The sequence below is a fragment of the Rhyacophila brunnea genome, unplaced genomic scaffold, assembly GCF_057557595.1.
Source record: "Rhyacophila brunnea isolate RB1 unplaced genomic scaffold, BYU_Rbru_1.0 scaffold_22, whole genome shotgun sequence".
In the NCBI taxonomy this organism is placed as follows: Eukaryota; Metazoa; Arthropoda; class Insecta; order Trichoptera; family Rhyacophilidae; genus Rhyacophila; species Rhyacophila brunnea.
In genome coordinates this window covers 36,749,206-36,774,052 of record NW_028232882.1, presented here as the reverse complement: position 1 = coordinate 36,774,052, position 24,847 = coordinate 36,749,206, and the positions used below count along the sequence as shown (strand labels likewise).

General features: G+C 34.7%; 3 protein-coding genes across 5 annotated transcripts; 2 read left to right on the top strand and 1 right to left on the bottom strand.

Annotated features, from left to right (window-relative positions):
* The first annotated feature begins 729 nt into the window (after nucleotides 1-729).
* Nucleotides 730-9,587, top strand: tzn (hydroxyacylglutathione hydrolase tenzing norgay). 2 transcript variants are annotated; one of them, XM_085949793.1, is made up of 5 exons: nucleotides 730-775; nucleotides 2,294-2,522; nucleotides 6,661-6,884; nucleotides 7,785-8,017; nucleotides 8,146-9,587. In XM_085949793.1, exons 2-5 carry the CDS (start codon nucleotides 2,353-2,355, stop codon nucleotides 8,284-8,286), a joined length of 768 nt encoding a protein of 255 aa, XP_085805919.1. In that variant the 5' UTR covers nucleotides 730-775; nucleotides 2,294-2,352; the 3' UTR covers nucleotides 8,287-9,587. The 2 variants fall into 2 exon arrangements, with proteins under 2 accessions (XP_085805919.1, XP_085805917.1); XM_085949791.1 differs by having other exon boundaries at nucleotides 730-939.
* On the bottom strand, nucleotides 8,870-15,660 carry LOC147070516 (uncharacterized). Its single transcript, XM_085949794.1, has 4 exons — nucleotides 15,415-15,660; nucleotides 15,001-15,274; nucleotides 10,202-10,375; nucleotides 8,870-9,509 (listed from the first exon to the last, which is right to left on the bottom strand). The coding sequence occupies exons 1-4, from the start codon at nucleotides 15,567-15,569 to the stop codon at nucleotides 9,435-9,437; spliced, it is 678 nt and encodes a 225-aa protein (XP_085805920.1). The 5' UTR covers nucleotides 15,570-15,660; the 3' UTR covers nucleotides 8,870-9,434.
* Hs3st-B (Heparan sulfate 3-O sulfotransferase-B) lies at nucleotides 11,428-24,001 on the top strand. 2 transcript variants are annotated; one of them, XM_085949790.1, is made up of 7 exons: nucleotides 11,428-11,501; nucleotides 17,221-17,389; nucleotides 17,498-17,742; nucleotides 17,885-17,965; nucleotides 21,488-21,661; nucleotides 21,836-22,046; nucleotides 23,617-24,001. In XM_085949790.1, the coding sequence occupies exons 2-7, from the start codon at nucleotides 17,261-17,263 to the stop codon at nucleotides 23,851-23,853; spliced, it is 1,077 nt and encodes a 358-aa protein (XP_085805916.1). In that variant the 5' UTR covers nucleotides 11,428-11,501; nucleotides 17,221-17,260; the 3' UTR covers nucleotides 23,854-24,001. The 2 variants fall into 2 exon arrangements, with proteins under 2 accessions (XP_085805916.1, XP_085805915.1); XM_085949789.1 differs by lacking the exon at nucleotides 11,428-11,501 and adding an exon at nucleotides 15,956-16,151.
* The last annotated feature ends 846 nt before the right edge of the window (nucleotides 24,002-24,847 follow it).

The following is a 24,847-nucleotide window of genomic DNA, read 5'->3' as shown; positions in this document are numbered from 1 at the left end:
CACTCATTTTAGAACTATATAGAAGGAATATCAAAACTCCTAATTCGTGTTTCGTCAGACGAAGATGTCTCCTAGCTAACTGTTGCGACCCGAACGGGGCAGCAATCGCAATCACAATGACAACAACTCGGTTCCAGGCGGGGAATGCTATTTGCACATCACTCCTTGTACACGCCGAAAACCCGAACTGAGCCGATGATCGCCGAAGCAATCGGGACGGTACGAGCACGTGACTACTGTCACGTGCTTCGGCGTTCATCGGCTCAGTTCGTGGCGTTCGTTCACTTCGGGTTTTCTGCGTGTGTCAGGCTAGCGTGAAAATTCTGTCTCTGTCGAATAGTGGCGGGCACATACGAATCGTTCCGCGGGCGCCATGGTGCCCGCGGGCCCGGGGTTGGAAACCCTTGCGTATAGACAATGACAGGCAATGACAGGTCATTCATAAACAACGGGAGGAGCGGAAAGGTAAGACCAGTCGTGAATGTATCGGCTTTCTCTTCAGTCAATCTAAAGATGGCACTGCTCAAAGAGATTGGACTGTATATGTCTCAACTCACAGTCATTACCAATACAGAACATAAAAATAATAAATGCATAATCTACTTAATTTCAATAATTTATTTTAATAAACACTAAAAGGTGGGTGTGCAAAGTGGAAAATTGTGTCAACGGCCTGGCAATACAATAAGAAATTTTTTTAACAACAAAAAATAAGCCGGCAACGTCGCCAGATGTCAGATTGTTACATTTTGAGTTTTGACATTTCTTATCTTAGGTACTTATCATAAATAGTTTTATTTTTGACGATAAATGTCTTACAATAACTGCAATCTGCTTGAACCATAATAATTTATATGCAATAATTTTAAATGTTTGCTCAAATATTTAAAGCATTACCTAATAGTGTTTCGCAGCAACTAACCGCTATTTATTTCAAAGGTATTTCTTATCAATATAATATTTTTGTGCAATCAATTCAAAATATATCCATTATGAATCATTAATCGCTTTTTATATTATTGTTATTCATATTATTTATTGTCCATCAACAAGTTAACCTTTGCAGCAGCTACTCTTACAAAAAAACATTGGCTATTCATGAATGTGTATAATGTTTTCTATTACAAACTAGATAAACTCATTAAACATGAGTCTGTCTTCTATAAGCTGGCGTGCCGGTCCCCCCCCCCCCCCCGCTTCAGCATCCATCTCGTTCCCTCCCATTGAAAACTTGCAACAGTTGAACGTGATGGCACAATGCTTTCCGTGTGACGTGTACGCCAGTTTATGGAATACAGACTCTAGTAGCAATATTTAACAATTGTTATAATATACTTACTGATAATAATCTACATCATAAATTCGATGATTTCTTTTCACATGTTATTAAATATTGAAACCATGTAATAATTTTGTACATAGTACAATATTATCTTTTGTTATGATATCTGTGAATTAAATAACTGTATACATAAACTAAATATTAAACATTTTAATCATTTCTAACTTTTATATTAATTGTTATCTAACAAACTGATTGGCTTATATATATTTATATTTCACATGGTATATCCCATTTCTACTAGGTAATTGTTTTAACATTTTCACATTTACGAGAACTAACAATAGATCAGTGACGATTTAGAGGGTAGAGGATTTTATTACGATTTTTTTACTATTATCTATTATGGCTTGGTTACGCAGGGTTTAATTTAATTTTTAAAACTAACCAACACTATCTGCAATTTATAGTCTTAGTTCAATGAAAACAAATACGTAAGCCTGGCAAAGTTCAGTGTGCACTATTTATGTCGGATCTTAAGAGCCTGCCTCCACCCTTCACCCCTGACATAGATAGAATAATATCATATATATATTTAAATTTTAAAAAACCGCCAGAGATCATTTTAAAAATTAACTTTTCTATGCAAAATTTTACCCACAACTGTGTAAAGCCTGAGTCCACGGACATTTCTACTAGTATTAATTATAACAAAAACAATGAAATATAACAATCTTCCCATTATTTGGCGTCATTTATTTTGAGTTCGGGATGACCGAACTGGCTATGTCACAACCGAAAAATATCAGTGTATTAGCAACAATACACACAAATTTTCCATACTTAATATGTTTCAAGTTAAATTGGAAATAGTCGGCAATCATAAAATCTTCATACAAATACTGCTTTTATTACACCAATCAAATATCTTGGCTCTATGGCTTTGATGCTGACAAAATCATTTGGAGAAATATCATCTCACTTATTCTGAATTTTTTTTAATATCTGCAGCACAAGCTTTGCGAGTTCGTGGATTCCATAGCATCCAAGTGACAGAAGACCTCACCAAAATGAAAATCAGAATTCTGCCAGCGTTGCAAGACAACTACATGTATCTGCTGATCGACCCGGCAACTAACGACGCGGCCATTGTAGATCCCGTCGAGCCGGATACTGTTCTAGCTGCAGTCAAAGAGGAGGGTGTGTCTCTCAAGTCTGTTCTCACAACACATCATCACTGGTAATAGTAATGAAAACCTATTTGTTAACCCAATCCATTCAATTAAACATTTTACTGGACGTGTAGACTAGAAGAACAAAGTTATTCTTAATTTTTTAGTTTTATTATTTATTATTCTAGTTTAGTTAAGTTTTAGAGGCCATCCATAGACTGAAACCGTGTGCCATACTAAACTTATGATTTCCGTTCATGAAAATATATTTTCACTAAGTTTGTAAGTGTACGGCGTTCATCTGAGTGTGAGCGACGTGCGCAACTCAAACGTATAACTGTGTAAAATGTTCATAGACAATATCTTTTTTTGGTTATACGTTTGAGTTTCGCATGCCGCTCACTGTCCACTCAGGTCGTACACTAAATGTATGGTATAAACGGATACGATCAAAATTTTATAATATACTTTGTGAAAATATATTTCCATCAACAAAAATCATAATTTTAGTATGACACACGGTTCTAAACTGCATACGGTTTCGGTCTATGGATAGCCTCTAAAACTCATCACTAGACTCCGGTCAGCCGGAGTTCTTTTTTTTTGGGGACGGACTCTAATATTACAACATTTTTTAATTAAAAAATGCGTTAATAATTTATGGAACCTATGTTTTTCAGAAAAATAAGGTGTACGATGTAGTAGGTACAATGAATTATGAAATAAATATTATTGTTATAGTATCTTTATGAATACCGAGGAATTTTCATTATGTAGAAGCGATGGTATTAGTATAGTTTAGTACCTACTTATTTAGACAAATTATTGAAGAATACAGTCACAGTAGTTCATTAACTATTTAATTTGATCTACGGCGGAGAAAAAAATAACAAGTATGTGAGAACTTCCAGAGATCATCGCATCCAAACTGAATGTGTGAATTCAAATGGCAGTGATTTTACTTGTGCATGCGATGCCATCATCGCACTCGATTCTACATTTTGTGCACTGTACTATGTATTTTGGCTGAAATATCACAATAGATTTTGATAAAACACTAAGTAATTTTGCAAACCAAATTACTATTATTTAATATGATGTTATTTGCATGGAGGATGTTTTGGCCCTTGGGTAAATCTACAATCTACCTCGAACAACTCTGCATGTTTTACTCCCAGAATCAAAACTCTTCGTCATCATAATACGTGGACAGTATGTCAAACTTGTATCTACCTACAGACTATTCATATGAATTTATTCAACAAAATTTCCCATTGCGGTAGCTAATAATATTTATAATAATATGTTAACATATTTAAAATAAATGTATCATATGAAAATATATAATAGCTGTGGAGGGATGTACCTCTTAAATTTCAGCTTAGCTGAATATATTTGTGATGAATGATTTACATCGCAATTGAATATAACGCAGGTAGCTTAGTTGGCAGAGCACATTGGCGCAAATCCAGTGGGCGCAGCTTTGTATCCTGCTGAGCATCGTATTATTGTTTAATAAGATCTTGTCAGTTTTCTTTGATGTGCTTTCAAACTATGTAGCTATCTTCAATTAAAAATGTTACATTGTCAAATCTTGTGAATTATTCGTTGAATAAAAAAATAGTTAATTGGATGATTTATAATTTTCTAAAGCTCTTATTGTACATTTCGTATATTTATTTGTTGTATATTAAATATCTACTTACTCATACATAGGTATGTAATATTATATCTTTGAATTCCTTACTTATTAACTTAAAAATAACAATAATGCATGAAATACTCATACTTATAATATATATTATATTACTTCAAGTACCTACCGATAACAAGGGCTGCGCGACTTATCTATACTCTGACTAGAGACGTATACATGTTGCTTTTTATTAGGTATTCTTATAAATTGCTTCACTTACTCTTATTTAAATAACATATCATTTGTGAACGTCGTGGATTAATAATTCTATATGTACACTATAATATCCTTTAAATAAAAAGGGAGTTAAGTAAAACATTGTCTTTATGGAGCTTTCTATATTCTGTTACGCCACTGAATTGTCTTAAACAATTGATTTAAGAACAATACGCATACATAAAATAATGGTAGTTAGATGGATACAATTTTCAGTCCTAATTTGAAAACATATATCTCTACGAAGTGCAAGTTATACCCACCTATTAACGTACCATTCTTTACGAGGAGGAATTATTATTTAGTCCATTCGCCCAACCCACTAACTTCATTCAGTAGATCGAGTAGGTACACGCTGAAAAAACAATATGCATTATTTTTCCCATCTGCCGGATTGAACACGCAACCCACAGTTTCATAGATGGCTACGCTACATCAGCCGCCGTGTGTACAAAATCTTGTATTTCGATAAAAAATATATACGATATTGGTGTATACCACAGCTGATGATGATAAATAATATTGTATTGAAAATAATTCATTTTAAAGTTGTTCACTTTCTTCTTTTATGAAGCGATCACAAGCAATTCAAAATTTGTCATCGATAGAGAACCTTTTTTGACATCTACAGTTGATGAATTTTAAACATAGCAAATTTTTCAGTGATAAAGTTTCCCCATCTCATAACGTACTTATCTATATAAATCAGTCATTTAATAAATAAGTACAAATATCACCAACCAGTTAGTTTTTTATTAAAGTTAATTTTTATGTACGCAACAATATGCACATATATTTCGTTATTATTGTGTTATTCAATTGAAAATGTCTGTTACGATAAAATATGTTGTAAGTATATCAAAATTACAAAAGTTGAAAAAAATTTAAAACTTTCATATTAAGTGTTTATTAAAGTAATATGTGTCTAGGTACCTGTCGTTTTATATCATGAATAGTTTTTTTTACTCTTTATGTGCATTTAAATCAAATAATAATACCTAAATACATGAATAAATGGGCGTGTCTGGAAATCTGTAGGTACCTACATACACAGTTCGCCGTATCCAAATTATTGTATGGGTAATAATATATGGTCGTATATTAAAGACTGTTCAACCTCTTTAGGTCGTATAGTACTGAGATAAAATTCATGTCTAAATAAAACACGGTTCTTGTCGGTTTACAGGAAGCCAGTGGCAAACAAATTTTGGAAATAGCCGATTACTGGATAATTTTTTGTTAGGTTAGGTTTTCATTATTGAATTTATGAATTTTGCCACAATCGGCTATGATAATTGAATTAATATTCATATTGAATCTAATAAAATTGGATACCTTATCTTATAGTATACGGTCATCTCTTTCCGATAGAAAGCTCACCGCAAACTGTGCCACGGTGAAATGCATTACGTACAATTTACACGTAACCTTAAATGGGACGGGCGGTGACTTTTTTTTAAATTAACGGTAACCTACATTTTATCTACTTAAGGTTTTATAACTAATTTAATCACGGTAAGTAGTAAAATGTGTGGCATTGCGGATTAGTAGCTCTGTAATATTCTAAATCTAAATGTATTAACGTAATATTTATAATGAACGTAAGTGCAAAACCTTTAGAAGAATGCAATTACGGCTGACGCAATACACAATATATAATAACATAATATATTATAATTACTTATATAATAATTATTCATACAAATATTTCCAGAAAACCTATTGTTTTGATACTATACACATACTTGGTAATGGTATCAATATGATACTTTTAGAATATTTCAAGGTCCACGCACAAAAACTTTCAATATTTGTAGGTATCAATTAATTGGTATTTTGTATGCATAGTAGTTGTACGTACCTACGAAAAAGTTCTTAGAAATATAATTATTAAAACATCTATTTTTATACGCATTGTATAAAATGGTCCACTATTTCTTACAATAAAATTGCTGAGATAAAAAGAACAATAAAAGTGGTAACTCGAGAATCTTAATTGGTTCATGTTATTAATAATTGTTTGCAATACGCCGCTCAGCTAAAATTATTTTCGCAAGATAATTATTATAAGTACCTTCGCACCTGAGCTGGCAGAAAAAACAACTGACAAATTGTAGAAATCCATATTAAGAATCATTTGGGCAAAAGTCTCCTTAGGATATTGGATTCGTCCACCATTTTAATGTGTTTTTTTATGGGTTGACGGTTAAAAACGTGAGCTGGCCGGTGTTTACTCATCACTGAACATACTGTTGTATAAATTTTTTCACTGTATTGTATCTTAATTTATACAGGGACCATGCGGGTGGAAATGTGGACTTGTTAAAAAAGATGCCTTCGCTGAAAGTGTTTGGCGGTGATGATAGGATCGGCGCTCTCACCAATCAGGTGAAACACGGAGACACCTTTCAGGTCGGAGAACTCAACATAAAATGCTTGGCGACTCCCTGCCACACGACTGGCCATATCTGCTATTATGTTACTTCACCCGCTGAAGAAAGGGCAGTTGTTTTTACTGGTAAATTATATATCTTGTGAACTTTACACGGCTTGGTTTGATAATATTTATCCAAGATAGAATGTAGTAGTCATTTTAATGTGGTAGAACTGATATAACACAAGTTGGCAGACTGGTTAATGGCAACGTTGTTTATCGTTGACAGTCTCTGACATCCTCGGTGAATGTGTAATATCGCGGAAGAGCCAATTATGAAAAAATAAAAGCGAACTCATATAGTAGTATGGTTTTATATCTCTTCTGAACATTTCCATAGATGGCTCAATTGCTAGTATTATTGCACTTACACCGATGATAGTTAAATTTTTGTGATTGTTTTGTCTAAATATTCCAAATCATTGAGACCCATTATAATATTTAATGTTTTGGTTCTGGTACTAGTCAAACCAATCCGGTACAAGCAAGTTGCAGGGGTTATCTAGCAATAGCCGCATATTTATATATATTGATGGAATTCACCAACCAAATGGAATAGTTGAGGTTTTGGGCACATCATAGTGTTACGATAATAACATTTAGTTTATCATAAATTAATCCACATTATGAAATAATTTGCACCTAAATTAAATGTTTGTCCATAACTTCACTTTCATATTATGTTTATGCTGTGTAGTAAAGAAGGTTTTCTTCATTAGCTTCGGACGAATACTTGATATTTCTTGTATATCATCAGAAGCATTCCTATCTGACTATGTAATTGATGCAACACTACCATCAAAACTTCACCCCCTTTTCCTATAATTCATTTAATCTTTGCCTTGTAGCCTGAATCTAAACCTAACATTGAATGGGTGTTGTTTTTTTACCTTCTTATCAATCACACCTATAGCTATATTAAAAGATAAGTTACCAATCGCTGGTATAGAACCAACCTTCAAATTTATCTTCATCGCTTCACAGGTGATACTCTCTTCCTCGGCGGTTGCGGGAGGTTCTTTGAAGGGACAGCAGATCAAATGTACTCGGCCCTGGTTGAAAAACTCGGTGCGCTGCCCGATTCGACCCAGGTTTACTGCGGCCACGAATACTCCTTACAGAACCTCAAATTCGGAAACCACGTAGAGCCGAATAACCAAGCGATCACAGAAAAAATAAAATGGGCCAAATCGCAGAGAGATGAGAAATTGCCGACGGTATGTAGATTTTTTTTATTCCCTCAATGCCGATGCCGTCAAATATGTTAATAATTATATTAGGTTGTGCAGCCTTTGTAAAAAAATGTCATGTCGATTATGAGGTCATATTAAATTTGTCTTTCAAGGTACCATCTACCATCGGTGAGGAGAAGCAGATAAACCCGTTCATGAGAGTCACGCAGCCGGAAGTTCAGAAATATGCAAATTGTACCGAACCAATCCCGACAATGCAATTTGTGCGCTTGAAGAAAGACAACTTCAAGTGAATCTGTTATCCAAGATCATCAAATGTTATTGTTGACTACTTGAAAATGAGCAATGCACTATGGATCTTGTTTAATACTAAATTAATGAATGTTATATTTTATAAAGAAACCGACTATGGATACCTAAATTAAACTCAAAGTTTTACCAAAATTGATTTACATATTGTACACAGAATGCCCGTCTGCATCATACCTTTATGCTGTAAAGATATTGTATGTCCAGATGGGATATTTGTGAATAGGTATATTGTCTCATTCAAAAATATATTATATATATACATTTCGCCTTAAATTTTCGAGTGATTCGAATCGTTCAAATAAGATTTTCTTAGAATATACAAAACTGGACATGCAACATTTGTTCATTAACCCATTGCTAGAATGTATTTGAGTCCCTTATGGCCAAATCAATATAAAATCGCACGTTGGTAAATCTATTATTTTGTTGAATTATAAGAGCTGTCGAGTGTCAGACCTATTTAAATAGTTTATTCGGGTGTTGGGAATCTATGTATGTATAGTACATATATTATGTCGATACTTTCAAGGTGGTTTGAGGAAGAATCATTAAAAAAAGATTTTTTGTAATAGTTTATATACAATAATGTCATTCACATATCAATCAAATCGCAGTAGTGAATTCAAAAATGTTCCATAACTAAACTTCATATCTTTACAGAGAAAATTGATTGAGAGTAACAAAATATTAGAAGAAAAAAATAATGGCTCAAATAGACTCTATGACGATCGGTCATATAAATGCCGAAAAACCCGTTTCTTATGTTGGCGTCCTGTGTCACAGGCTAAAGTGTAAATACGATGTCATAGCTGTCATACAATATGTATGTATAATATGTCGGAATGGCATAGATATGATCATAGACACTAAATCGCTCTTAGCATATATGTGCCCGATCGTCATATAGTCTATTTGAACCTTTGATTGATTTTTTTTTCAAAATAATAATAAAAAATACTTAAAATACTATACATATTAATATACAATAGCTAGACGAATTTTTGAATGAATATTTGCGTCGTTCACTCAGTTAAAACAATAATATAAAGTTATATACATTTGAATTCCTATTATTAATAATAATCCTAAGAATACTGTATTAGGAGGTAGGGTTCGCTGTTCACGATGACTATTCTTTCTTGATGTACACCGACATTTCTTCGGCATACTTTTCTTTGGATCTCTCAAACATGGCTACGTAAATCTGAAAATACCAACATGCATTCAAATAAACACACTGTAAATCAATTTTATTTTTTCAATAAATATTTTTTTGTTATTATCATTGACTATTTATTACTGCTACAATCTCAAATTACCCAGACCTTCCCAAATCAATTTAATGCGATCCGGGAAACATATTAGCTACCCGAATACTCTTAAACGCAAAAAAAAATAATCTATTTCACACTTTGACACTTCTGTATGAGTGACTGTGAACAGAATAAAAAATTAAATAAAAATGAGATTCCAGAAATCATTGTGCATTGAAACAATTGAAGTCAGATACAGTTTAAAATCCAATTTCAGATACATTAATGTTACCAACATAATAATACATTGGTCACCATCAATATAAAAAAATCTTTGCTAGAATTCGCACATGTGCCCATTCGTTTTGATAAAAACTAATAAACTCAGAATTCAATAAAAATGTCAGAATTTCATAAGTTAATACTGATGCAATGAGTAAAGAAACATACTTTATCTAAGACAATAAACGTATTCACACTTGGTGTAATTAATTGATAAATCTGAAATGTATATTGATTGATTTAACTTATTATGTGATTGTAACCAGTTGAACAAAAAAAAATTATAGTTGATCTTGGTAAAGTTTTGTTTTTAGAATTTTCTATTGCAAGTAGAATGTCGTCAAGTCAAAGGTCATCTTACTTTTTTCTCTTCGCTAGTGAGCGACCTCCATCGCGAGGCCAGCTGTCGTGTGACTTCCTGCTTGGACGGCTCACCGGTGGTAGCGTCTGACACGCCCTCCGCTATAATGAGGGGCCGCTGCTCTTGGCAGAACTGGAAGAACGCATTGCATGGCTTTTTTGGAGCATTAGGGTCCTGAAAAAAGAAAATGTCATTCAAAATCGAATCATATTTATAAGCAGTGTAGACTTAGGAAGTAAATTGAATGCTAAGTTGAAGACGGTAAGAGAGGTCATAAGAGACGATAATCATTTTCTACAACAATTTACCATATTGCATTCCAAGTACAGGCGAACTTGGTTATTACAAGGAAGATAGGACCGACTGAATTGCTTGTTATAAACACTACTCGTTATATAACATTTTTCACGCCACATTCTATTTAAGCATAGAACATAAAAAATCTGAAAACCATCGTAAAAATCCCCGAAACAAGCATGGCATTCATAAACTACAAAGGAAGTTATTTATTGTAATGGAGTGCTGAGCCGCCGGCGCTGGTAGGCACCAGCTGACTTCACAAAGCTTAGATTTTTAACATGCAATTTCAACCATATGCGTGGATACTTTTTCAATGTTGTCGGCAAAAAAACACCAATTAGGTACTTGGACATTTAACTAGTGTCATAAACGTAATCCGATCCCAGCGGCATCGGTCTAGTTAACTGCCCGGTCGGATTTGTTGTTTTTAAACGATCGACACATTAACAGTTTTGCTCGGTATACCCGAGAAGTAGCTCATTATAAAAGTGAATAAACGTATGGAGAAAATCATAAACTAAAATGTTAACGAATGTTTCCTTATTACATCCGAGATCTCGCTATTTCCGTGATCGTAATAACCAAGTTCAACTGTATAAGCAATAACTAGCACTACGATCGAAATTCAAAGTTTCGTGCTGCGTCCTGAATACAATGGGTCTTGACCCAATATCAAAAAACCATTGTTTAAAAAAAAAAGAGGGACATTAAAAAACTTTCGCAAGATATTGTAAAAAAGATACAAAAACAAAATCATGAATAAATATTAAAAACACAACCCAATTATTTTGAAAACATATTTTTTTATGTTGAATGTGATACCCTTTGAACCACGAGTACATATCTAGATTACTCAAATCATAAATAAATAAATACATTTAAATTAAAAAACAGTCGATGACAAAAAATAGGCAGTTATTAGTTTCAGTTACGAATTAAACATCTCACCCTCTCTCTGTAATATAGTTTTCATAGTGCCCAAACTATTGTCACTTACTAGGTAATCATTGTAAAATTTTACAAAAATTATCATACCCTTTATTAAATTATTTTTTATCCATGATTTTTATACACAAAAATTAAGCATATTATAATAATCTTTATTGAAAATACATAACTTGGAACAGGAACAGCCTCAGAGACATACCTTGAAAAATCTAGGACCAAGTAAGATTCAAACCCACATGTAATGCATGTCTTGAATAAACAATTAAATTTAAATGATTAAGTGCAAACACATCACTACCAACGTTCCCTCTAAATTTTCTGTTGTGTGTGCGGATCATCAACGCATCTGAGCAGTGACGTAACTAGGGTTTGTGTCACCCGTCAGTGACGGGCCATCACCCAGTGCGGTAAATTTACACCCCCACAAACACACATACAATTTTTCATTAAAACTTATATTTTTAAGGTATTTATTAATTTCAGTGATTTTATATAATAATAACACTAACAACGATAATTTTTGAAGTTTTGAACAAAAAATATGAAAAAAGTATTCGTTGATAAAATATACATATTAAATACTAAACTTGCAGAATGTTTTTTTTATATTCATATTAAATCTGTATATTTGTATGTTGGGACCGAACACTTTTACCGTTTAAAAAACATTGTACGAACTGTGAGATGTTTTCACAATAAGGACTACTATGAGACTGTACTTTCTTGCAAGTTGAAACATTTCAAAGACTAAGAAATGTAGAGGACCCGGCACATAGGTGGGCATTGATAAACACTAAAATACGTATCTTATTTTCGTATACTTTGGCACGCGATAGAACGGGACTGATATAGTGATCCCACTCGACATGAAATTTTACTTGCGTGCTCGCGTTAGTCGCACTTGACCTTCGCCTTCCGAGAAATGAGCCCTAGAATTGTGCATGTGATGGTTTCATGCATTCGAGCAAAACTAAAATCTGGCAAAGGAAACTTTTTTTTACAATATATTTGTGTGAGAACTGTGCGGGGGAGATGAAATCATGTGTGCGGACACATTTTGGTAGGTGTGCGCGCGCACATGCGCACACCTTACAGGGAACATTGATCACTACTATAATTTGATAAAAACATACGGTTTCTTAAGCCATGGTTTTTTATATGAATCGCAGTTTCTTGTTGGTGGTAGGTGTGCGCGCGCACACCTTACAGGGAACATTGATCACTACTATAATTTGATAAAAACATACGGTTTCTTAAGCCATGGTTTTTTATATGAATCGCAGTTTCTTGTTGGTAGGTATTGGGACAAATATTCATGGGGAATGCTTCGAATACAAGCATTTATGTCACGCTTATGTTATTTTTAATAAGTATCATAATTCCAATCAAACGCATGAAAAACGTTAACAATCCTGCAGCTGAGGTGGGTGTAGCATGTCTGATGAATCGGACAAAATTCTATCAGTGCAATGTGTTTACTGAAATAGTCCTGACAAATTCCTGTGCCATGCCTGCAATGAGCTGGATATCGTAAAATTTATAAGGATCCAAAGACTCAGCAAAGAGAATAAACAAGGCATAGGTCTATACTCTATAGCAGTGGTTCTCACGTGAAATTTAACCATAGCCGCACAATTGACATTGACAGTTCCAGTGGCGCACCCAGGATTTAATATTGGGAGGGGGCCAAGGAAGAGAATGTAAATTAGTCCCATAGGCTCTTTTTCTTCTTCACAGCCTAATTTCTCGTTTATCGCCCTTTGTCTATTGCACTCGGTGTACCTACACCATGGTCCCCACATCCTAAAACGGGCCCTCAGGCTAGGATATTTGGCGGGTCCCCTACCTACCGTTAATATTAAAGGCAGTGTGAAACACTACATTAACGTTTTTCAAATTATGTTTTAGTTCAAACTAAGGGTACTTATACAGTGAATTATTGACGATTTTTAATACATCTACTTTAATAATAGTGCTGTCGAGTATCGACACATAATAATCAAAAAATATATTGCACAATTATATAATTGAAAATGTTCATGGCCATGAAGTATAATAGCTTTTAGACTTTTTTTACTATTAAAGCTAATTTATGATGTGTGTTTATTTCACTTATCTGGTCAACCCGACACGCCGGGCCCCCCACACCCCGGGCCCCCAGGCTAGAGCCCTATCAGCCCTCCCCAGCCATGACCTACACCACTCCAGAATTCAGGTGGACACCGAGAATTTTTTGACAGTTCCATTCGAGATTGGGTTTCTAAAAAAACCTGACATTAGTGTTTCGAAATTTTTGTGTTGGAAATTAAAATTTAAGAAATTTTTCTAAAAAGGGTGCTGGAGAATAATTACAAAACAAATTTTTGCCATGTTTTTATTTGTCTAAGGCCAAAGGTATAGTTTATTGGCTTTCAATTCCAATGTTTAAAATCATTCTGATAATTTTCATGTTTGGGGGGTGCCAGGGCCCCCGATTTGAACCGTTGATAACTAAATAAAAATTCAGATAAATATAGTGATATTATCATTCGAAAAAATTTGCTTTTTTGTTTTGAAAATTTGTTTGATTCCTCAAATATTTGCTATGGGAAAAAAGATTTCGAAACTCTGTAATTTTTAGGCTATTAGTAAAGCTTCATTTTATGAAATCAGCCGGTACAGCATACTGCAAAATTTGCGCGAATTACATTTATTACATTTCAAATTAAAGGATAATCGTATCCACCAGATTGTTCATACCGAGGTTTGAAATTGTGATACTGCCGCTTATGGAGATGCCATGTTCACAAAAACTATACAGAGCCAAAGAACTTGGACTATAAATAAAAGTCTTATATATTTTTCTGCAATGACATTTGAAATTATTTTGCAAACGCATGAAACATTGTTAACTCCACAAATATTAAGATCGCTCAGTTGCTATTTCGATCTTATTACATACGCAACGGTAACCATTTTTTACGTGCATTGTGATTGTTCACTTGATTGCAGTTATAAACAAATTTTACACAACTTTTCATCTAAATAATAATGCCGAAGTGTAGTATTATTGACTTCTTATCTACTTATAATGATTGTCTTTTTATATGCCCTGCAAATTGGAAAACAAATATCACAGCAGTAGTGTGAAGTTATCTACAAATGAATCTGCAATGCGAAGTCACTTGTAACTAACTTAATCAGTGGACCTGTGGTCCTTTATTTGCTTCAAGTCCATTTAAATTTGGGCTCCTCTATAGAAGAAGGTTTTTTCAACATCTTTTATAGAGCCTACTGTCAGTTATGAATATCGTAAAGTTAGCTACACAATTGGCTACAAACCATATCATATCAATAGACAGCCCTGAATGCCATCACTCTTAAAGTTCAAAAACCTATGCGAAATCAGCTAAAAGCGTATCCTATATGATAACGTATCAATGGTTTACACCAGGTAGTGTATTGTCTTGTTTTGCAGCAGTTCATGTATAAATGCAGTGTAAGATGGAATCTTAAAGGTTTCATGTCTTTACCTGATGTCTTTTAAAAGCTCAGATGAAAAATTAACTAACCTTTTCTGATTTTGTTGCTTTCCTTTTTGTCGGTTTCTTCCCAGAAGAATTTCCAGTGGAGTTTTTATCATTAGGCCTGCAGGGGGCAGGCAGTACACCCTTTTCAACTTTCGGTACAATATAACCGGGGAACGGTTGCAATGTGGAGATATTTGGCTTGACATCTTCCTCAATTTTAATATTCCTAAACGCATCACCGTGCATATCCAACCTGTTCATCAGAAATTTTATTTCCTTTTTGTATTTTTTGGTCAACCTCTTGACTTGGTAAATCCTAAAATATGAAAACGTGTTATTAAAACGGGTTTCGATTGTTTTTTGTACAACGCATCGAAGAAAAACGATACGGACAAAACATTTCGCGGAAGAGGATCGCAATATTCACCGTATTAGAATATTAACCATGTAAAATACCTGTGGACTATTCTCTCATTATCCTGTTGCAAAACCTCACATCTTTCGAGCAATAATTGGTATTTTCTTCTGTACATATCCTCCTCCGGAGGCAAACTTCCGTCCATATCATCTGACTCTTCCGAAATACTGGGGTTAATCGGCGGTACTGTCATTTTGGTATATTTAAAAATTGTAGCGCACCCAAACTCCGCTTCGACACGACTTGTTTATGTTGCTTTCTTATCGCCATACGTTGGTAGCAGTGATTCAAGATGTTCCAAGTCTAACGAAACACAAAATATTTTGAATAATTATATTTTAATTCATCATAATCTCACGTCACTTAGCATGAAAGCATTTAATTATTTGTTACTGAATGTATTTTTTTTTAATTTTTAAAACCATTTTTGCTTCATCAACATTCATATTGTTTCACAAAAACAACAAAAGTTAATTATTGTTAGAATAAAATTATAGTCTATGACGATGTTTGGAACGTTTTTGAACATCGAGCTGAATCTCTATTCTCTATGGTACTATCGATAAAACAGATTTCTGTATTCTAAATGTAGCCATCAAAAGAAAAACAAGGAAAAATAACATTGAGCCGTCAAAATATTAATTGATTTCCTTTACGCGTGCTTCAGGGAAATTCGTATCACCATGTTGCACCGGCGTGACATGAATACAAATTATGTTTCCCACATTTTCTTTCACTCGTAGAATCAAACTCGCTATAAATGGAAGGTATTTAGGTATGTTTTCATGTGACAAATGTATTATTACACTAACCCCCTTGAAATTGATATGTGTGTTTTCAATTGTGCAAGCCTTGAATGAAAGTATCCTCAATATTATCTGAACTCATTACGTTGATGAGTTCATCTTTTTGAGAAATCGATTTACATTTAACAATCAAATTTCTTACTCTAAAAAACATGTAAACCACCAGCAAATGATAGGAATACTTCATCATTTATTACTCATCTCCAGTCGGGTAATACGCCAGTGATACATAATGCCGTGACTAATATGTGGATGGATAAATGAGCTGAAAGTCTTCACTCCAGATGCCTTTTTCATCAACCCTCGGCTATGTAAATGAATCAAATTGTCTGACTGACTTAATCTATTGGTTTATCAATGGAAAATAAGATGCTGCACTGTTCAACTAGAGGCATCTACGAGTAGTGCTCAATCTCTCGCTATGCCAATGGTTACATTACTCAGAACCCACATAATCCATCACTTCTGCTCGTCACGTCTACCAGAAGCCAGGACACTCCTGAACGCTTTGGGTACCTGAACCATAAGAAGCGATCTTTACTTTGTGCATATACAAGTAAACATCGCAGGGATGCATAGATAATATTGAATAATACGGTATACTAAACGCGATATAATAATTCTTTACCTAATAAATCTATTCATTGTGAATTGTAAAAATTAACAATACCTACTTTTGTGATCTGATCTGTCGAGATCATGTATGAGAACTGCCTACTAATTCCACCTCTCGCGTGCACTACACTGGTCCACCAACAAGTTTGAAAAAAGAGGCTGAGAGAGGGGTAATCGTGCACAGGTGCATCTGCTAGCACCAAAACTGAATACACATATAATTGGAAGTAAATCGCTACATTTATATCCAAAATAACTAATGTGTTTATATTTAATTCATTGTGAAAAATATTTGAGATAAACAACCATATAATTTTCACTGGTATGTCGGTTCTTGCCCCACAGTGTACAGAAGTACCGATGTAAGGATCCACCATGAGTTGTCGTGTTCCTGATAATGATTTTGATTATATTTTTTTTCAGATGGGTCTTCATAATAATTGGTGTGAATAATAAATTAGAAATGCTATGGCAGAATCACGTGTCGAAGCGTTCCATCTTGGTGACGCTGATTCTGTGCATCATTATGCTGTACCTCACATACACCTTCAATTCCTGTTTAGTCTCGAATCTCGCCAAGGTTTTGAAGAGGGTGAGATATTCATTTTCAATTTATTTATCAAGTACCTTCTCAGAGACTTCTATTTTTATATCATACAAATAATTAAAATTAATTAAATTGAATTATTTTTAATTGCAGCATCCAATTCACACATTCATTAACAATTATGGTGCGACGAAGAACCCCCATCCGGGGGTCCACAATGGCGAAACAGTTGTCAGAGTTGTCCCGCTGTTGGCAGACTTCAGTATGTCGGAAGTTGACGGCGCCCCCAAGTATAGGTTCCTACGACAGCAAGGCCTCCGCCCCAGCAGGAGACTGCCTGACACCCTCATCATTGGAGTTAAAAAAGGCGGCACCAGAGCTCTACTAGAATTTATTAGGTACGCACATATTTGTTTATGCTGTAAGTATAGAAAATATACACAAAAATTGGCATATGACACTATAATAAGATACACGTCATGCCAAACTAATCGAATTAATTAAAAATTTACTTAAACATTTCATGCATTTATGTTTCAGATTGCATCCGGATGTAAGAGCGGCTGGATCAGAAGTCCATTTTTTTGATAGATATTATGATAAGGGATTCCAGTGGTACAGGTTTGTAAGATATTATGATTCCAAATTTCATAGAAACTAGTAGTGAGATGTTCTCATTTCATTTTTGGGGAGAGTTCACAGGTAGCCATTAGATTCATTCATTGAAGAAATTATCTTCTTATTGTGCCATCCCCTAGCGGAGGTCGGCTACCATCAAGGCGATCTTATCTTTGTCGTCTGCTACCCGGAACAGTTCAGTGGAGCTGCACCCGTACCAATCACGGAGGTTCTTAAGCCACGAAATGCGGCGCCGTTATTATGAAGAGGTTATTAAGAAATTATGAGGCGTGAAAATAAATACAATTTACTAAACAATTACCTCTGACTTGACATAGATAGAATATAACATACATAAAAGTTTACGTAACTCTTCTGCATAGCTATCGTCTATGTCTTTTAGGGGTAGTGTATTGAATGGCTATAAATCCATCGCTGACGGTTTTGCTGAATATTTTAGGTCAGTTTATTCCACGATTCCACCAACACTTCAACCTCAACCTGAATACTTTTCGTCTTCTTGGCCCATACTAAATATTGGTCCTCTGGATGAGTCGGATATGAAATATGCTTTCTCTAGACTATATCCGAAATCCTCAGTAGGTCCAGATGGCATTCCTCCATGGCTAATGAAAGGATGCAAAAAACTTTTAAGCGATCCTTTGTTGTATATTTTCAATCTATGTTTAAGTAAATCTACCTTCCCTGAATGTTGGAGCTTAACTCGTATACGACCGGTGTATAAAAATGGCTCGGTATCTAAAATAACTAACTTCCGACCAGTGGCTGTTCTCTCTGCACCGGTCAAACTATTTGAGTCCATTTTACATAAATATATATATAAACATGTGGATGGTCAGCCGACTGACGCTCAACATGGTTTTCGATCTACTCGATCAACAGTTACCAACCTCATGGAGTACACTGAATACATATCTCGTTCACTAGACAATCATTGTCAAGTTGATGCAATTTATACGGATATGTCAAAGGCTTTCGACCGAGTGGATCATGATATTCTTTTAACTAAACTGAGTGCAGTAGGCGGATCTATTAATTTTGTAAATTTTTTCAAATCTTATTTTTCGCATCGTTGTCAATATGTCGAGTACGCTGGGTGTGCATCTGAAGTCTTTCAAACTCTTTCAGGTGTTCCTCAAGGATCAAATCTTGGACCAATTATATTCCTCATATTTGTCAATGATATAGTTAAAGCCATGGATGGAGTAGAATTTTTACTTTTTGCGGATGATTTGAAATTATATGCACCAATTCGCAATGAGTTGGACTGTTGCATGTTACAGAGAAATCTCTGTTCAATTGAAAGTTGGTCAAAAAAGAATAAATTAGAATTTAATACTGACAAATGCTTTTGTATTACCTTTTCTAGGTCAAGAACCCCGATTAAATATAATTATATTATGTCAAAAAAATCTTTAAAACGTCAATCTGAGGCAAAAGATCTTGGCATAATTTTTTATTCTTCATTATCCTTTCACTTGCATATAACTTCCACGGCTCTACGTGCGAGTAAGCTTCTAGGATTCATCATGCGACAATCCAAACCATTCAAGAATCCTAATGTATTACGTACACTCTACGTCTCATTAGTGCGTAGCATTCTTGAATATGGGTCGATTATCTGGTGTCCCTATGAGGTTTCCTATAAACTTATTTTAGAACGCGTCCAGAAGAAATTTCTTCGATGTCTTTATTTTAAAACATTTAACTATTTTCCTTTCGATAATTCGTCAGATGGTTATTTTCCAACTACCTTTCTACAAGGCATGCTTACTTTTTACTCTCTTGAATCTCGTCGGTCTCTTCTGCTGTTGAAACACTTTTACCTGTTATCGCGAGAGATGGTTTCCAATCCTGGTGTCCTAATGAATTTGAATTTCCATGCGCCTGTCAATTACCTACGTGGTCGCAGCCATGATTTATTCTGGATTGGAACCGTTTCCTCGTGTCAAGCCTATCAGGCACCATTAGCGAGGGGGGCAAGACTAATAAATGCGCTCCCTAAAGACATAGACATTTTCAATGATGTACTTTGCATTTTATTTTTGAAACTGTATTTTTCTGTATAAAATTGTATGTTTTTCGTTCTCAAAAATTATATTTTTCTGTATTAAATTGTACTTAAGTATGTTTTGATTATTTATTTTTTTTTTGTTATTATATATATATTTTTTTTTTTCTATATTCTCTTCTCTCTTGTAAGGGTAATGTTTGACTTATAATGTAAATCTCATGTTGTGTACGTCTTGAATTTAGATTTGTTATGTCCACAATGTTTTGTATTCTTAAATAAATAAATAAATAAACAACTTAGAAATATACCTATTAAAAGAAATATTGGTGCCGGGCAGATCACAAACCCGCATCCATTGAATTGTGCTAAAGTGCTTCATCAATTTAGCCTCATGTGCCATTCCTAATCACAATGATTTCTCTTTAAACTAGTCCAACATGAAATCTGAATACCACAGAACAGATAATAAATAGAATACCGATTGGCTATATTCAATACGCCGCACATTGAAGCAGGGTTTTTGAATGTGTGAGTGTCCTACGAAAATGAAGCACGCATTATGCACGTGCAATAGTATGTGTAATACACCAACATTAAATGAGCGTAAATCAATGACATATTAAATGGACAACTCACTTCATACCGGCGCGCACGAGAAATTGTGCATGAAAGTCATTCACAGATGTATAGGTAGATGTCACGTGACCATATGACGTATCCATTTCCATTATGCGATACAAGCTTCGAGAATTTATAGTAATATAACCTTTATTGTAATGGCGTATTAGTGTCATGACTCATTGCGTTAGAAACAGATTCTCGGTTACTTACGACTTCTCGGAGATTAGACGCAAGTGAGCCAGCGCATCACAGGCGACTGTCCAATGGTTTCTGTCATTCAATTGCATTGAATAAACATTATCTTAAAATGGCATTTTATAAATAATAAATAATACTAACACATGAAAAGTGATATCCCATCTTTCTTGGAGTGTTTAGTAGATTTCTTTTACAATTTTTAACTAGGCACATTGGCATTTTGTAACACAATAATAATGGTAGAGTCGAAACCTGACAGTCAGAAATTTTGTATGGGCAGACCCAGCGGTGTCGCCAGACCGCTTGCAAGCAGAATGTTCATTTGAGCGTAGGATACCGATATTAAAATATGAATTTCGCCATCCGGCAGACCCGACACAAAGTGAGTGTCATTTTATTTTCTAGATGCTTCGTCCATATTAATGTCATTGGCGTAAATGCATAAACCGAGAGCAGTTTTCAGTATTAGACGTACAACGTATTCTTGACACGAGTGTAAGTTTAACCCGGATTCTTCCTTACCCGAAATGGTTACCTACTATCGCCTTACCCGTTGGGTATTTCAGTTCCCATTATTTCTGAGTTCCCTGCTGAATACTTTTACGGAGACCTTTATTCAGCAGCGGTTCGGGCCCAATAATTTGTGAATACTGATATTTTTTTTGTTTCAGACAACACATGCCGCCAACGTTAGAAGGCCAGGTCACGATGGAGAAGACTCCGAGCTATTTTGTGACGAAAGAAGTGCCGAAGCGAGTTCAGCACATGAATCCTTCCATGAAGCTGCTCATCGTTGTCAGAGATCCCGTCACCAGAGCCATCAGCGATTACACCCAAGCTGCTAGGTGAATAGATCACATACAAATAGTTTGGATTATAATTAGACCGATTGAACCGGCGATATTTCCAAATGATGTTGGTAAACTTAGTATTAGAGGAATTTTTAATCAACCCACCTTTGTCTTCTCATTTTATTCTTATTCTAAATTAATACTGGTCATGTCTTTTTGTTGTAATAGTAAAAAGCCGTTGATGCCCAAGTTCGAGGAACTGGCCTTTGTGAATGGGTCATTGGCAGGGACGGTGGACACGGTGTGGGGCCCCGTGAAGTTGGGTGTGTACGCCCGTCCGCTGCAACGTTGGCTGCGATGCTTCCCGCTCTCGCAGTTGCTCTTTGTCTCTGGGGAGAGGCTAATTGTCGACCCTGCTGCCGAAATGGCTCGAGTTCAGGTACTGTTTTATCCACGATATCAGCATTTATTTCTTTAATTATTTAAGAAAGCAAAACATTCAAATCAAAATTCAGGACAATCACAACATGAGATTTACATTATAACAAATATTACTACTCACAAGAGAGAAGAAGAAAAAAATAGAAAAACATACAGTAAAATAAAGTTTCAATAACAAAATGTACATTTCATCATTGAAAATGTCTGTCTTTAGGGAGCGCATTGACTAGTTTTGTACCCCTTGCTAATGGTGCCTGATAGGCTTGACACGAGAAACAGTATTGACCCAGAATAGGTCATGGCTGCGACCACATAGGTTATTGACAGGCGCATATAAATTTTAATTCTTTAGAACACCAAGGGGCAGTGTTGCCATCTTTTCTATGCTGATTATAGTACAAAGGCGTAAAAATCATAGTATTTCTGTAATGGTACAGGAACAGTTTTCGGCTTAAATCCTTTAAAATTATAGTATTTTGGCATATTTGGCGTAAAATTATAGTATTTTACATTTTATGCAGAATCAAAATTATAGTATTGTACTATAATTATAGTACGGTTGGCAACACTGCCAAGGGGGTCTATTCTATACTTCTCGACCGCTAAAGTAATAAATACGACGGCTATCTAGGGTAAGTTTGTATCAAAGTATTAGCACTTATTGTAACAATTACAATAAGTTGGTTGTAATTGTTGCAATAAGTGCTATATTTTAACAGCACCTCGCTGTGCTGTGATAAAATTTAGAGCGAGATAGACAGTTTTGACTGTTTAGACGGCTAACTTATTGTAACAATTATAATACCTCAATACAAATATGTAATAAATACAATCACTTTAGCGGTCGATGGTCGCCCTGTCTATTGAATAGATCCACAGGATTGGAAACCATCCTTCGTGATTGATATAATTTCTTGTCTGATTGAAAGTCTTGAGAGATATAATTTCGACACAAGAAATAAACTTCATCTGGTATCTCCGAGTATGGTCTTCTCGAATTAAATATATCAAAATGCATGAGACCGGTTCCATAAAGAGATATTTAAACCAGGGCTTCGAACCATTATTTTTTTTTATTTCGGTTTTCATTCCAGTTCAAGTAAAAAAATTATATCGGTTCGGTTCTGGTTTTCGTTCTGACAAATATAACAGTTTTTCTGGTTTTCGGTTCAGCTCTGAGGGATTAATTTTTAAATGTTTTTATTTGTATTAAAAATTTATTTTCTATAATAATTTAGAACATTTTATGCACCGCAGGGCTGTAGCCATAAATTTGTAAAATAATATATTGTAAATTATGTCGACCTGCGTCACGACAACTGAAGTGGGGAGTAAGATCATGTTAACGCGCGTATTTGAACATGTACCGAACCGAAAAACCGATATATTTTTTTTCAGTTTCAGTTCTGGTTCGAAGACCTAATTTAAACTTGCTCAGTTAAGTGGAATGCATTGATATCTGAAGCGATTTGGTTGAATGTAGGCTTGTCATAGCTAGTTATCGGAATACACGGGTCAAAATTAGCCAGAGATAAATTTAATGCTATGAATGTTTTACATTATTACAGGATTTTCTTGGTCTGAAACGAGTAGTCACCGAGAAACATTTCTACTTCAATTCTACCAAAGGCTTTCCGTGCCTTTTCAAATCAGAAGGGCGCTCCTTTCCGCACTGCCTGGGGAAGACCAAAGGCCGCAGCCACCCCTACATCAACCCGGCGGCCATCGATAGACTCAGGGAGTTTTACCGCCCGTTCAACCAGCGGTTTTACCAACTCACCGGTATCAACTTTGGATGGCCTTAATACCCCTCGAAAAGGGCCCACCGTCTTGTACTTGTGGTAATAATTGAGGAGCTGTGAATTAAAGTTGTCCAAGTGCACTGGTTACGGAGTCGGTAAAATGACTTCTCCAAAGTTAAATCATCACTGTAATTACAAATGGCCTGTATTCAAAACTAAAAAAATATTAATATTTCTTTATAATATTAAATTTATCAGTGTTTGAAGGGGTACAAGTCAAATGGAAACATTTAAATTCAATAATATGTTACCATAAAAAACAAAAATACAATTTTATACACATGATAGTTCGTGGCTTATTATCAAATTTTAATAATAAAATGCTTATAACTTATACAAAGCGTCTTTGAATAATTTTTCACACATAAATAGGTATTTATGTGGTAATGTGAAAACTGCTTTTAACATTTTTATTACTTGAATCACTTGCACTCCTTTAATCCTCGGCACCTCAATTATCTTAAAATGTGAACAAACGCTAAAATATAATCATGGCCTAATGGCTCATTGTCAATTGCACCGAATAAGAAATTTTATCTACTGAGCAAGTACCGTACTATTTTTATCAGTCTATCTTGTAAATCAATTAGGTAATATATTCAGAGAGACCTTTCACACGCAGGTTTTTATGGATAGTTTCAAAACCATTCGTCAATTATTGTCAGCTGACTATTGTAATAATTCCAGATTCATTTATTTAACGTAATAAAATTTAACTGAACAACACAATTCTGTGCAGATTCCATTCAAGTTTGATTTATACACACCACGTAAACAGGAAGTGCTCTAAATTAGTCGTATGTTAGGGGTCTAAGCAATCCATAAATATTGTAAGAAAGAATGATATCTTTATACATACTATTAAATAGGCATATTTAAAACCTCTTTCTAAAATTTTCAATAAACCAATATCCATGGATTTTTTTCAAATTATTCCATTAAAAGCCAACACCCGCATTATACATTTCTTTTAATGTTCACTATCCATTACTTAGTA